The sequence below is a fragment of the Trachinotus anak genome, unplaced genomic scaffold (assembly GCF_046630095.1).
Source record: "Trachinotus anak isolate AG129_WGS33_773 ecotype Australia unplaced genomic scaffold, CSIRO_AGI_Tana_v1 ptg000005l, whole genome shotgun sequence".
NCBI classification, from domain to species: domain Eukaryota; kingdom Metazoa; phylum Chordata; class Actinopteri; order Carangiformes; family Carangidae; genus Trachinotus; species Trachinotus anak.
In genome coordinates this window covers 26401566-26416194 of record NW_027273856.1, presented here as the reverse complement: position 1 = coordinate 26416194, position 14629 = coordinate 26401566, and the positions used below count along the sequence as shown (strand labels likewise).

General features: G+C 40.4%; 1 protein-coding gene across 2 annotated transcripts; it reads right to left on the bottom strand.

The window, feature by feature from the left end:
* Positions 1–1853: 1853 nt before the first annotated feature.
* Positions 1854–14333, bottom strand: cd164 (CD164 molecule, sialomucin). 2 transcript variants are annotated; one of them, XM_071479382.1, is made up of 6 exons: positions 14103–14333; positions 13344–13415; positions 7533–7601; positions 7017–7142; positions 6114–6179; positions 1854–6012 (listed from the first exon to the last, which is right to left on the bottom strand). In XM_071479382.1, exons 1-6 carry the CDS (start codon positions 14170–14172, stop codon positions 5837–5839), a joined length of 579 nt encoding a protein of 192 aa, XP_071335483.1. In that variant the 5' UTR covers positions 14173–14333; the 3' UTR covers positions 1854–5836. The 2 variants fall into 2 exon arrangements, with proteins under 2 accessions (XP_071335483.1, XP_071335485.1); XM_071479384.1 differs by lacking the exon at positions 7017–7142 and having other exon boundaries at positions 3483–6012; positions 14103–14317.
* Positions 14334–14629: the final 296 nt, after the last annotated feature.

The window sequence follows — 14629 nt, the reverse complement described above, 5'->3', positions numbered from 1 at the left end:
TTCTTGAGTGTGCGCACACAGATACACACTCATGCTCTCCAACATTTCCTTTAGAGCTATTTGTTTTTGCTACATAAGCAGAACCTTGCTGTGACCTTGGAAACTGACCATTTGTCCTGTCGGGAGCACAACACAGTGAAGACTCGAGAGTGGAAAAACAAGGGGCGGTGTCTTTGGCTTTGAGTCTCATTGTGACCAGTTTAAATATTAAAGGTACATCGCAGCAAATAATGTCAGTGTCATTGATGTTTGTACATGGTCACAATAAACTTTGTACCTGTTTCCTTTTGAAAACCATGTTGACTTCCATCTCACACAGAAAAGAGTAAATATCATGGTAATGTTTTAAGTGAAGTTTGCAGTAAAATGAATACCAGTTCAAGACGTAGTCTACCACTTCAATTTTATTACAAACAGGGTAATTTATGTAGACCTCTGTAAAAGCTGTGACCATACAAATGACCGTATATCAAGGGGGGGGGGGGGGGGGGGGGCACTACATTAACAGGTGGAGCAGCTGTTCTCCTTTTTTTGGCTTGTGACCCCTGAAAATGAAGCAGTGTCCATATGTGACCCCTCACCATGGGTTATGGCTTTGTGGGCACGAGCTGTGGTCTGTTGCTTCTAGGATTTAAGAGGCTTGAAGAGGAAAACATATCCCATATTTCACAAGAAAAGAAAGTCTGAGGAAAACCTGAGGAAAAAAAAAAAGTATATATATATCTAAAAGACATAATTATGAGTTAAGAGGTCCTAAGCCCAAGCTTGGGAACCACTACGCTACACTAGATGTTCAGGCAGATCATGGAGATGGAGGGAATTGATTTGGTGGTGTGAATCCTGCATGTACAAAATAAGAAAAGTATGTCAATATGAATCTGATTATGCCTGTAAATTATATTAGGTTTTTTTCAGAGGACTCCAAGCACAACACATTCAGATACAGGAGCATGAGATGCTGACACAAAGGTAAAACTTAAGTGAGGAACAGATAGTATTAAAAAACAACTATGAAACTCCAACTGTTTAATATTCTAGCCCGAAATGTAGTATATAAACTTTTACTTTAACTCCTAAGTCAGTTAATAGTGAATTATCCATTGATCGTTAAACTGTTTTGATCATTTAGAACTGATTTTGAGGTTTAGACTCAAAGTTGAACAATGTGAATGTGTCTCTTTGGGCTCTAGGTAATTGTGACAGACATTTTTCACAATTTTTGTATCTTTTAAAAACCAACCAATTAATGGATTGACCAAGAAAATCTGCATATTAATTCATAACATAAATAACCATCGTTTACAACCCTGTATATAAATAGTTTAACTTCAACCAATTCCTAAGATTAAAAGGCTGCTGACACATTAGTACATGACTAATGATAATCTAATGATAGAGCATGATAAGTATGAGAGTAACAGGGGCCATTACTCTACATTAAACAGATTACATTTTTGCTCTGCTTAGGGTAAAAGTCTGGAAAAATCCTGCTTGGTTCTGTTCAGAAGTATCAAAATACACAAAGAAACAGATATTGCTTGTTCAAGAATTAGGGTGATGTATAAATGTCTAATCACTGTGAAATACCGTGCGTATGATCTGACCATTAATTTCTTCCTTAACAGGAGGACTTGTTGACCTAGCATCAGGTACACACACAAGGCGAGACAAAGCAAAGCCTGAACTTGATACCTTCTGTTGTCCAGGCAACTGGCCTTTCAGCTGTAACCATGGCGATAGAGCCTCTCGCCGAGACCCGGCCTTGTCTCAAATTGTCCCACTTGTGATTTGTCATGTAAATGACCAGCCCCAAGGAAGTTGACATTGCTGACAAATGAAAGGTAAATACAGTGAAATGTTTAACAATATTCAAACTTTATTGGTTTAACATTGTGAAACTAAAGGCAACACTAGAAAACAAGGCAAAAAAATAAAAAGGTTTGGAAAAGAAGGGAGGGGGGCGGGCACAAAATAAGCACAAAACATTTCAGGAGGCATTGTGGCACCTGCAAGTGTCCACATATGGCTGTGTGTGTGTGTGCAGGCATGTATGTATTTGTTAATGTGTCGTGAGAGCAAAGCCAAAAACTCGTACCTACAAGACTGATGGCCTGTAACAGAACCGGTAAAAGTATGGCACTACAATGTGTGCGCATAGCAATAAAGCCACGAGGCAAAGGAGAGAATCAAAAAGCTCTTTACTCATTGCTCTTGAAAATGAACACTGCAAGGCTGAAAACTGATAGGAGAGTCCTCCATGACCGAGCAAATTATTTGGATTTTGAATTTAAAATCCTACAGAAGAGAAAACAAGTCATCCAGTGAAACAATTGAAAATTACAACCGAAGTGGAGTTCAAGTTATAGTGTGACTGTTTGCATTATGGAGGAAATGTTGCAGTAAAGAACCCTAGAGGTAAGTGGCTGTGGTTGCAATGTTACCAATGAGTTATTTTATCATAATGAGCTAGTGACGAGTTGTCAAAGCCACAACCAGGCCAGATGCAGTTGAAGGCCTTTGCCAAACAATGGCTGCTCATATCAATTTACCAGCATTACACATAACACCTACAATTGTATTGTGTGACTGGTCAAAATCTAGGCATTTAAATGCTGTTGAAATGACAGTATTCCAAGTACATCTAACAAATTTTGACCTATCAAACAAAAGCAGCCTGATAATTGCCCAGACAGCTTGTCACCAGCAAATGCTCTGTGGATTTGATCAAGAAGTTAAGGCTGAGCGTGACAAAACAGACGTTTAAGCAGAATACAACACAGAAAACCACTTCACAGGGGTCTGAAAGTGCTGAGTCCCGTTGATATTTAATAGGTGTGGCATATCATCTTACAAACTACAACTATATATGGATATTAACTGAATAAGGCACTTTTCCTTAAGAGGTGCAGGGACTGAGTAACTTGTTGGAGAAGCTGCAGAGAGGCAACACAATGGACATCTATTGGTATCAACAGATACCAGACGTGTTTTGACACACAACGATGTCGACATGTGATGCTGTGTTGTTAAGGAATGCAGCTTCCATGACGAAAAGCAGAGAGCACTCCGATTTGATTCAGAGGGCATATAGCGTACCACTCAACAGCTGTGAATCGAACTCAAATACGTCTCTAAATTTGGGGTGAAGGGACTCCTCATGCAGAGAATGAACAAATGCATGCAGCTAAGGCAAAACTCTGTAGCCTACTCGCCATTCTTGGGTCTTTGGGCTGTAGCCTTATGCCACCAGGTGACTGTAGGTTAAAAGGCGTGTTAATGGTGAGCAGCAGAAAACATGTAATCCTAAATTACACAAGCCAAAAGAGACAGGGGAAAAAAAAAAAAAAAAAACAAAACAAAAAAAAAACAAGCAAACATCTGCACTCATGAACTTGTAACTGTTGGTGGTCATACAAAACAAGGTGATTATTCATCCATTATCTAGTTAATATTCAAGACTGAGTGTTTATACAAGCATCAGATTTGTTTTTGTTTTTTTTTGTTGTTTTTTTTTTGTTGTTGTTTTTTTTTGGCTGAACCATGAAAACATTTACAGAGACAAAGTTACAAAACAAAGCTTGTCAGTGCAATGCTCAATTCCATGCCAAAACTGAGAACTTTGGCTTAATGCACACTGTTTCAAGGCATTCTTTCAACTAGCATATGGGCTAATCACAACGAATCAAGTGGTTTTAAGTGTGTCTAAACCCTTAAGAGCATATGCAATGGGAGGAAAAAAAAAATCACAACTCCAAGCATCCAGCATGCAATAATGAGAAAAAAAGGCATTTAAACAAAACATTCTTGACACTGACAAGCTGCTACAAGCAAAATGTTCTGATAAACACTCCTTCATTTAGCCTGTTCCTCAAGTTGAAACCAAGAAGATAAACACAAACAGGATGTGGCTATGTACAGGAGTGACAAAATGAAAAGAAATAAAATAAATCACACAGTTAGCAGCAAGCTAATTAGAGAACTTGACAATGAACTCTAGCATGGCCACTTAGTTGTTGCAATTCTGCACTCTACTCGCAACCTTCTCACTTACACGGCAAAAATCAGAGGTGCACACTGCTCATTTGACCAAGCCAGCACTCAAAACAATCAACATTTTAAACCTCAATGCACTCTCCAGTACTCAAGTTTTTAAATTAAGCCCAAAATGTTTGCCATTTCTTTAAAAAGGTACACTCCCAGATTTATAGCACCTTACGGCGGTCTGAAATTTCCTGCCAGCTCATTGTTCATGTTTTGAAATTAAACACAACTTACACAACCAAGTTTGGCAACATAAATAGTGAGATGGGAGGACATTTGGAAACAGTATTAGGAGCTACAAAAAGGAGAGTGCCTTTGAATGATCTATTTATACAAGGTCACCAGTGAGAAGACCATAGGTTTCATGCTCTGAATGTAGTCCTCTACTTCAATCCTGACTTATCAAGGCCCTCAAGTGACAACTATCTACCGTATTTTCAACAATAAAAGGCTCTTCAGTCCAGCTGGAATACTACGGATCTCACTGTTCACCAATATCAGCACCGCGATACGGTTTCTGTCTTGCAAACATAAACTAATGACTAAACACTCAGGGCCTCAGCCAGGAAGAAAGACTCATCCTCTTCCAGCTCTCTCTTTAAGTCATACTGGACATTAAAGGCACTTCACTGCTATCACTGTCCACATCACTGAAGGTGCATGCCATTTTCTTTGTCTCCCCATTCTCTGTTTTATAAATTATTTAAACAAATGAATTATTCATATTTCTGAAATATTCTACAATCGTTCATTTTCACCCTTTTTGACTACTTCACAGAAAGAAAGGGACAGCTCCACATTAGCAATCTGTGTGGGTAAGATTTGATGTCAGTAAAGCTCAGAAATAGCAGTTCGGAGATTAATGGTTGGGAAATGAACTTAATACATGATTTATTGCATTGAGCTGCTGAACTAGCAGTCGGTGTTTGACATATTTTTTAACAACTCGTATTGGGTAATAGGTTTCCCCAGGGAATTCAACAGCAGAAAACGCACAGCACTCCTAAATGCCGAGGGAGGCACTCATCAAAATAAGACTGTTTACCACAATGACTGATATTTTTTTCAGTCCGATGTTAGATGATTGGGTGTTGCTTTTATTCCCTCGCAAGTAACCCCGCCTCTTTTACATCATCTATGAACACATATACACGATACAGCTGCATGGGGGAGAGGGAACCTACCCATGATCCAGCAGGCTAAAAGCAATACTGAATCATCACAATCGTCACATTTAAGAATAGCTGTTAACTCAAACAGTGTTTCCAAGTCGAGATAAAACAAAAAAAAAATGCTGTAAATGCAACCACTTTGCAGCTGGACTACTCCCAAGCTACTCTGTACACATGACTAATTCTTTGACTCTCATGTGGCGAGGAGAGGGGCCGTAAATAACACCACCCCCCTCAATTGCCTGGAAAATGGTTTTGGTAGGATGACTAAGAGCATGATGGAGGTGGGAGTAGCTACCAGATGACGTAATCCATAAGCTCAAGCCTTAAATGGCACATCACTAGAGATCCATTTAAGTGTACACTTTGGTGTGATGCGCATTATCATACACACAGGCATGCGTGGGTGCCTCAATACAGACTACAACTGCAGCGCTAATGCCGGCCGAAACCACAAATGCCACAAACATCAAAGATTAAAAAAATAAAAAATAAAAAAAACCTGCTTGGAAACACTGTTTGAGTTTGTCGTGATGAGTGCGTGCTGAGTGGGGAAGTCTTCTCTGGAAGGTTGTAGTTGGTGGGGACGGGTCGAGTGATGTGGATCCAACAGAGATGCTGCTTCAAAGGGTGTGGTAGTTGCGGTCCTTGGACTTGCAGAATTTGTAGAGGAAGAAGATCACAGCCTGCAGGCCCAGAACCAGCACTATTCCACCAATGAAGCTTGCAGCATCAAAGGTTGAGTTCTTGTGAGGGGCAGCAGTGGGGGCAATCGGTGTGGTGCTTGTGCTGGTTCCAGCTGTGATGAAACACAGAGCGAAGAAGAATGAAGTCACTCTGTTTATTTTATGACCAGACAGATTTAAAATCTTTCTTTCTTTATCACAATGTCTGACTTACTTGTAGTAGTAGTGGATGTAATGGTGATGTTACTACTGTGAGTAGGGGCAATGGTGGTTGAGTTACCTGTAGTGGGGTCACAGTAAGAACACATACATTAACCTTTACACCAGTAAGTTTATTTGACTTGTTCCCAAGTTGTAATCCTCAAGATTTATTCCTGGTTGATTTGGCGACACCCGTGGTTACAGACATAACCACAAGTATGGTTTAACAATATGGCAAACACTGAAGTCAAACAAATGAATGTTGTTTTAACAGAGAGGTCAAAGCTGTCGCCAGAATCTGATGTCATGCTGCACGTGGCACTTGTACTGTTCCTCACAAACAGCAGGGCACGGTGAGGTTGTTTGACTTGCTGAGTAGTTGGAGATGTGCAGCCTGTTGTCTGACACAGAAACATGACTCTTCAGCTAACTCTCTGTGGCTGCTCCATCTCGTTCCATTTCTCCCTTTGCCAAAAGTAAAAATGATCTGCTGACAAAAAAAAAAGCTGAAAACTGCTGTTGTCTTGTGTATATATGAATTTTTGATGGACGCCAAAGGCCCTCTAACACTATTCATGGCGACAAATATGTTGCATTTCCTGTAACCGCTTCACAGTAAAAGCCTGTTGGTTTGCCTGTTGGACACTTTTAATTTGAAGCAGCAGCAATAGGAAAAACTGCATCCTTTCCACGAACAGAAATAACTCCTATAAAGAGGTAATTGCAGAATATAGGTATATTGAATAATATATTGCATTTGAAAAAACGCAGACCTCAGAAAGTATCAAAAACAGAGAATGATTTCATGAAAATCTTTAACTTTAAAAGATCTTCTGAACAAGATCACTTAGAACCATGTATACTGGACAACACAGGGTACAGCAGGGAAGAGCGGAGGTTTTGAGGGACTGGTTACCTGTGGTGGGCTGAGCGCTGCTGCTGTTAGAGGCAGTGGTGGCAGCATGGGTAGTGAGGGTTGTAGGAGAATGGGAAGCAGTCGTAGGTGCAGAAGTAGTTGTAGTCTGGTTGACATTTTCAGAAGCTGGACAGAGAGCCGACACCAAGACGGGGTGTGAGGGGGAAAGCAAGAGGCACCACCCAAACAACAAGGTTATGTACAGAAATTACACAACACTCCCTCATTATTTCTCTTGGGCAGGAGAAAATATGGTGAAGTCTTGGACACAAACAAAGAAGACAGATGAGACGCAGACCAAAAGTGCTGAGACTGACCATTAACTGACACCCTAGTTAGAGCATAGCTAGACCCAAACAGAATCGGCAGAAGATTTATACTCCTAAACATGGAGAAATGTTATTTTTCTACACAAATATGGAGTCTGCTGATTCTCTTGGAGCCTAAAAGAACATGTTAACGTAAAATGTTAATTTCCCACTTTGATATTTAGACCCACTATGCAGCTAGACTTACCTAAGCAGGTAGCGTTGGTGCAGGTCTCATTTCCTGCCAGAAGAGTCACATTGTGACAGCTTGCAGATGCTGAAACAGACAAACTTTCATTAATTTTTCTATTTTAACAGGTGGTCTCATAGAGATCAAGATCTCTTTTTTTTTAAGAGAGATCTGTGACCTATTTAAAAAGTTACACTCTTGATCCCATTTGTGTTTTACAGCAAATTTCAGTGTCCTATGTTAGCAAGAGCAAAAGGACTTAATTTTAGTCATTTAAATTCAATCCTGTTCATCTGAGCTGACAACTGGCCGATAGGTAGTTACCTCAGTGAAGTTATCTTAACACCCTTACCACACAGCTCACAAAGAAGAAGCCGATATAATCACCAACATCACTGTGTCCAAAACATCATGCTCTCAAGATTTCGCATAATGTTCAATCCTTTATGTTCACATAAAGGACTCAGCTCCATCTAATGATTTCTCAGTTCTTCTGTGCATACAAATTGTTAAGCAACATATTATGCAGTGAGGCAATCCTCTTTCTTCATCTCCTCCACAGGAAGGTCAGAGCCATTTCTCACACAGGTCCACATCCTGCAGATGAGCGGATGGTGCCCCATCCGTCTATCTATCCTGCTGCACCTATCATACCACTTGATTATTTGGAGTCGGGCATGTAAGAGACCTGTTTTATATGCATTTGTTTTTCTTTTCTTTTTTTTTTTTTTATATCAATCACAACCATACAGTATCCGTAAATAAAAGATCATGACTCAACAAACATGGACAACAGAAAGAAAAGGACAGTGGTGGAAGAGGCATTCAGATCATTTCCTTGAGTATAAGGAGCAAAAAAATGATGTCAAACTAATTCATTACAAGGAAAAACTACATTCAGAGTCATGTTAATATGGATTACTAATGTATAAACATGTAAGGGGCATTTTAATTATGTAGCTGGCTAATGTGAATTTCATTTTAACTACTTTATACACTGTAAGGCAATTAAATCAGTTCACTATAGTTTATAAATGAATAACATATTCATACATTTGTACTAACATGTTTTCCTGCAATGTTAAGTTAAAATGTCAAATCAATCACCCTGATAAGCAGTCCCTGTGTATGAAAATATTCAACTATACTCAAGTAAACTTCTTGAGAAAATGTTACGTTACACGTCTTCTTAAGACTGAAGACAATTTAATTTTTTTTTTTTTTTTTTTTTTTTTTTGTGCATTCAGTCTTCTGAGTCATAGTTTGATCATCTAGGTGTATTCTGTTTTATTGTATAATCTGACTACTAATTAACCATGACAGGAAGGGACTTTGCCCTGCCATGGAGTCCTGCCCGTCCCAAATACTTTGACAAGGAGTCAAGATACAGACAAGGCCTTGATTTAGTTTTTTTAATTTTTTTATTCATTTTATTTAGAAACTAAATTTTAGTAATTCACAAACCTAATTAAAATAGCAAGATGAAATGTCTGTTCCTTTGTGTCCGTTTCTTCAAAGGAACAACTCGGCCTGCGTCACAGTGAGGAGCCCATGAGTCATGACTGTCAGCACCTTGTGACTATAGATTCTTCTCACACCCAGTTATATGCACTGCTGTTGTACAATCTTAACTGTCAGCAGATTTTATTGCAATCTTTAGTACAGAACTCATCATTGCTCAAACGCTTACCGGAAATATTTTAATACATTAGCCTAAACTTCCTTCATGTGAAAAAAAATGAGCTTCAGACTGTGTGAAAGTGAAAATTTGGAATTATCTGAGTGTGTGAAGTTTTGAAGATTAATAAATATATTTGAGATTAAACAATTGTTCAAATTATAGATCGACAGAAAATAAATGGGTGACTTTTTAATCATTAATTCAGTCATTTGTGAAGCAAAGCATTGCTGGTTTCTGCTTCAGACGTGATGATTTGATGCTTTCTTTGTCATAAATGACAGTAAACTCAATATCCTAGAGTTTTGGACTGTTTGTGTCACCTAGAGCTTTTCACTACTTTCACACATGTATTGGAAATACATGTCTTAGGTATTGGAAAAAGAAAAATCCTTAGTTGTGTCCCTATTAGGCATGTAACATTATGATGTAAAAACCTTACTTATTCCAGGATGTACTAGCATCTGAACAAAGCTTTAATTTATCAGAATCCAGCTTGGAACTTGCTGGACATTGACACAGTTACAGGAAACAGTAACAGAGTACAAATTTTCAGCGTGGCCGCACTTTTCCTTCACTCGTCATAGACCTCTCTGGAATGCCGTTTTACAGGTCTTTAAACTAAACATCTCAAGTATTACAGAAGTGAAAAACAGATCTCCCATGAAGCTTCAATAATGGTTTAATCTGGTAAGAGGGGAGGCCATGAAAGGCCTTTGACCTCCTCTTTGTGTCGAGCTCTTTTGAATTTGTTTATATGAGCATATGGGGGCATTATCATCCCAAATACAGGAGCGTCATAAAGACAACTGAGTTCACTCAGTGTGACGCACCTGGTGCTGTAAATTGCCTTCCTACACCTTCCTTGCTTGTTGTACGATAATCCAGAGCAGCCACACCTAATGACTCTGAACAGATGGCGGCCCATAAATTACAGATATACCAAATTTAATAGCAAGTAAGGCTGCAACCATTGTTAAAAACATGTTTCGGTTGCCTCCAAATAGGGTCAAAAATGACTCAAGAGCTTGTGTTACATTTTCCACAGCTCACAGGGCTATATTTTATGGTCCCCGTATCAAGTTATGCTTCTTTGTGCACTGGCCTTGGATACAAACATCTACCAAATGGCTGTTAGGTCATAATTATTAGTTTGTGAAGCTCCCGGTGCAAGGTTTCGGCTGAGACAGCTGCCGGATCACTTATGTTGGTTCAATTATGTGGTCATTATTAAGGCCAGGGTTTTGTGGTGTTCGGTAGCTATTCTGACAGGTGTCTATTGCTGTCACGGAGCATTGACTTATCACAACTGTTTCTGTTTGCTAAAGCAGCTTCTCCCTGTTTTTAAATTACATTTTCACCATTTTCCAGACTGTCCATCCTGCTACATTACATGATTCAGCAGTTGTAAATGACCAGGCAGGGAAATGGCACAAATAATCAATCGCCTCAAACATTTTAAACTCAATAAGTGAAACTTTTTATAGCTGGAGACTGAATGACTCACTGCCTTTCTAACTGTGATTTCGCAACGTCAAATGTCAAGTCATTCTGAAAGTGTCGGCAGTCTTATTTTCACCTTTTGTGTGATCTCACACTGCCATCTACGTATGTCGAGCCATGTGTGAGGGAGGGTTTTTTCACTCTCCACTAGGGCAGAGGTCTGTTATCTTGCAGGCAGCTGTGAAAGGTAGGACTGGCTCTCACCCTTTTCTAAGATGGTGACATCACCATCACCACGAGGTACATCCACAGCTTCGAGCCAGAGGTGTGAGTGAAAGACTGAAGAGCTCATTTCACCACAGAAAAAACATCCTCAGTGGTTAAGAGTACTCAAGAGGCTTTCTCACAGACTACATCCTGTGTTTAGAGGCACTACAGAATTTACGTGTACACGTGTAAAGTTTTTGAGCATCTAAACGCTGGGCTGCTGAGAAATGTGCCTCTGACGCCAAAGGCTTGTTTACACAAAATCCCTAAACCAAAGATAAATCTGGTAATGACAATGTGGTAGGCATTAGCTTGCTGCAGCAGTGTGGTTACACTGTGCTTCTGCAAAGCCATCTCAACTGACCAGAGCTGACCTTTTGTTCAATTTGTATCAAATAGGTGATCCATTCTTGAGCTTGTGAAAGGCTTTAGCTGTAGGCCTACTGGTGTGTGTGTGTGTGTGTGTGTGTGTGTGTGTGTGTGTGTGTGTGTGTGTGTGTGGTAAGCAGTCCACGTTGTTCAGCACTGTGGTAACTGCCTGTATCCTGTGTCATAGGTTGGTGTAAGTTGTTTGTTCTGGTGTGTAACTGCACCGATAGTCTTTGGGAAGCCAGGGTAGGGGAAACAAGTTTTCCAACAAGAACAAGATTAAAAAAACAAAACAAAAAAAACAGCCAAACCTCAGTGAACCATATTAAAAACAACATCCAAACGAGGGGAAAACATATCTGCTAATCAAATCTTTTGTAGAATAAAAAAAGACTATACAAATTAAAGCTTATCAAGTGATTATGATCTCAGTAAGGGAACAGATCTTGACATGAGCATATAGCGTAGATGCAAATCTGAGTTTAACTATCCTGTCTCCCTTGGCTCAGAGAAGATGTAAATAATTGTCATCTTGCCCGTCCTGTTCAACCACTTAATAAATCATGACGTAACGTATCTCCATAGGGCCATTTAACATTCAGAGACAAATCGGGAAGATGGTGTGGGATCACCAAAATTCAATGCAACCTTTCCTGGGGAGAATCAAAGTTTCCCATGAGAGGTAAATTACCTATGCTTGTGCTGCTAAAGTAAGGAAACACAAGCAGGAGGAGCCTAGCTTGGTTATTTTGGAATTTACTTATCAACTTGTAACACAGTTAAGATTACACAAGTTACATATCTTCCACTCTTCAGGCCTAATGACATTTGAAATCTACGAGATCAAAGTATGCTCTTGAACTGCACTCGAGGCATGAATTATGAGAATAACAAGGCACATGAAACTAATCTTCCATCCTATCTGCACACTCTTTCCTTTCCTTCCTTCTGTTTCCCAGCATGACAATATTGCAGGCTTCCTGCCACACATCCCTTTTGCTTCCTCTGTGGTTCATCTTCTTCACAATCACTAGAGACCTGTGTGTTTCTCACAACACATACTGAACTCAGGCAAACATTAGAGTAAGGCCCTCCAGGAAAATATAGTCAGTATCACAGAACTCTTTTTTTTTCACCTACAAGCTTCAGTTTTCAGCCAAACACTTGTGCCAACGGTCCACAGGTTTAGCAATGTTATGCATATATGTAGAGTGAAGTTGTGTGACAACCCTGTGATTTTAAGATAAGATTGTGTGGACTTATCTCTGCTTTGGTCGTAAAACTTGTGATCTTATTTCCTGACACTGATAGCAACATGAATACAACCAGCTCCTCTCATGACCTACTAAAAAACAAGAGAAGTAGCGTGCAGTGAATGAAGAGCCATTGACTCAGGAAACAATCTGTCATGCAGTTTTCTTATGGCAACTCCTTTTTACTGAATGGTGTATATTTCTGATCACAACCAGCGGACTTCCAAATTAAGATGAAAAATACCACCGCAGCATATTTTCCCACATCCCCTCTATACTGCAGAGGTCTGAAAGATTTCTCATATCCAGAGCGCTCATGTTTAGACAGATATTTCCATTAACATAATGAAATTACAGAGTGGTGATTGAGATTGGAGATCTAGGCAAAAGGCAGCAAAACCACAATCAGAGCTAAAGTGTCCAAAAGACATTAACAACTAGCTTTGCATCCCCTGCCCTATTAATTATCTACAATAATTTTATTGTGGTAAGAAATAGCACTGAGACTATGGGATCTACCTCAGAATTTAGCCCAACCTCGACCCCTCGCCCTATGGAGACGTGTGCCAGTAATTTACTCCCAAACCAGCCTGTCCAGATCCACAGAGGTGGTCACTGTTGCCAGATGATTACGGTACAGCTTCGGCCTTGAAATTTGGATGACATCATCCAAAGCTCAGCATCCACTGCCATACATTCCCTCCATACCCAGGAATCATGAGTCCAATCAATTCAGCCATCCGGACAATTTAGGACACACAAAGACCAACCTGTGCCTCTCAGTCCACAACCTGTCACACATTTAGGAGAGATACTCACATGTTGTGCAATTGACCCAGACACACTCAGTAGTGACTGCACATGAAGCACATGACAGGGTGGAACATCCATCTGCGGAGAAGTCATAAATCAGATTTAGTTATGGTAGTTGTAAATAAAGGTAACTTCCTACATATGGGGGGGGGGGGGGGGGGGGACTGTGGCTCTTCATGGGTTCCGGTAAAATGTTATTAATGGGACAGAAGTCTAACCTACAAAAATATTGTTAAATCTTTAAGCACAAAACAAACACAGCAGGGCAGTACAATGTAATGAATTTTAAAATGTGGCACAACAGGGACGAAAAGGCGTTTGTCATGGAGGGTTGTTACATAACAAGCTGATCTGGTCTCTGGTACCTGATCAACTGGATCCGGCCTTCTTCCTGTTTCCACAAACCTCATGATGACAAAACTATTGCAGCCACACAATTTAAGTTTAATTACAGGTCACACAGCTTGCTAGCAGGCTAAAGCGTTAGCTGATCCCTACAACTTCAGTGCCACTGGCCAGCGTGGAAATAAAACTGACAAGTTGCCAAAAGGGACATTTTTTTTTTTTTTTTTTTTTTTTTGTTAAGGTAGGTGACAACTGTTAAAGTGAAAAGCGAGATAATTAATGTGCCCTACGGTGGCCGAAAATAAAGGCATTACAGACAGATTACAACCGGTCCGCTCGGGGGTGTCTGAACCGACCTAAGGAGGGACACGGCCGGCTGTAGCTAGCCGCTAGCTCGGCGCTGTGAGGTAGCAAACTTACCTGAGTCTGATGCGGCCGGTGCGCCGAGGAGAGCCACAACAACAGCGACAAACACCACCTTCAGGTACATGACTGCGGCCAGCTAATCGCTCCGTCTGTTCAACTGGGGGGGGGGGATGTATCTGTAGGGAACCGTCGAGAAAGAGACTTTGGAGATTTCACAGTTTCCTCCCCGTCTTGCGTCTCTGGTCGCTGCTCCTACTGCTACTGCTCGCGAGCTCGCCACTTCCTACTTGACAGGTCATGTGGCACTTTTTTTTTTTTTTTTTTTTTTTTTGTTACTGGGAGGGGTGAAGAGGACGTGAGCTACGAACACGTCAAAAGGCGTGATAGAGAGGGGCTTTTCATCCTGTTAATAACTAAACTGCTGCGTTTTGGTGCTCAACAATAGCTGATAGAAAGTACATCTGTGACGCAAGACATTGAATATTGATTGATTGGCTAAAAATAAGATCTCACAAACACGGTCAGATTGAGTCGCTACAAGGCCCCAGGACCCCCCCACCCACCCAACACACACCCCACAC

Coding starts and splice junctions, on each gene's coding strand:
- cd164 (XM_071479382.1), bottom strand. CDS start 14,172: ATGTACCTGAAGGTGGTGTTTGTCGCTGTTGTTGTGGCTCTCCTCGGC. Junction 13,416..14,102: donor ACCGGCCGCATCAGACTCAG/GTAAGTTTGCTA, acceptor ACTTCTCCGCAG/ATGGATGTTCCACCCTGTCA. Junction 6,180..7,016: donor CAGCGCTCAGCCCACCACAG/GTAACCAGTCCC, acceptor ACCCCACTACAG/GTAACTCAACCACCATTGCC.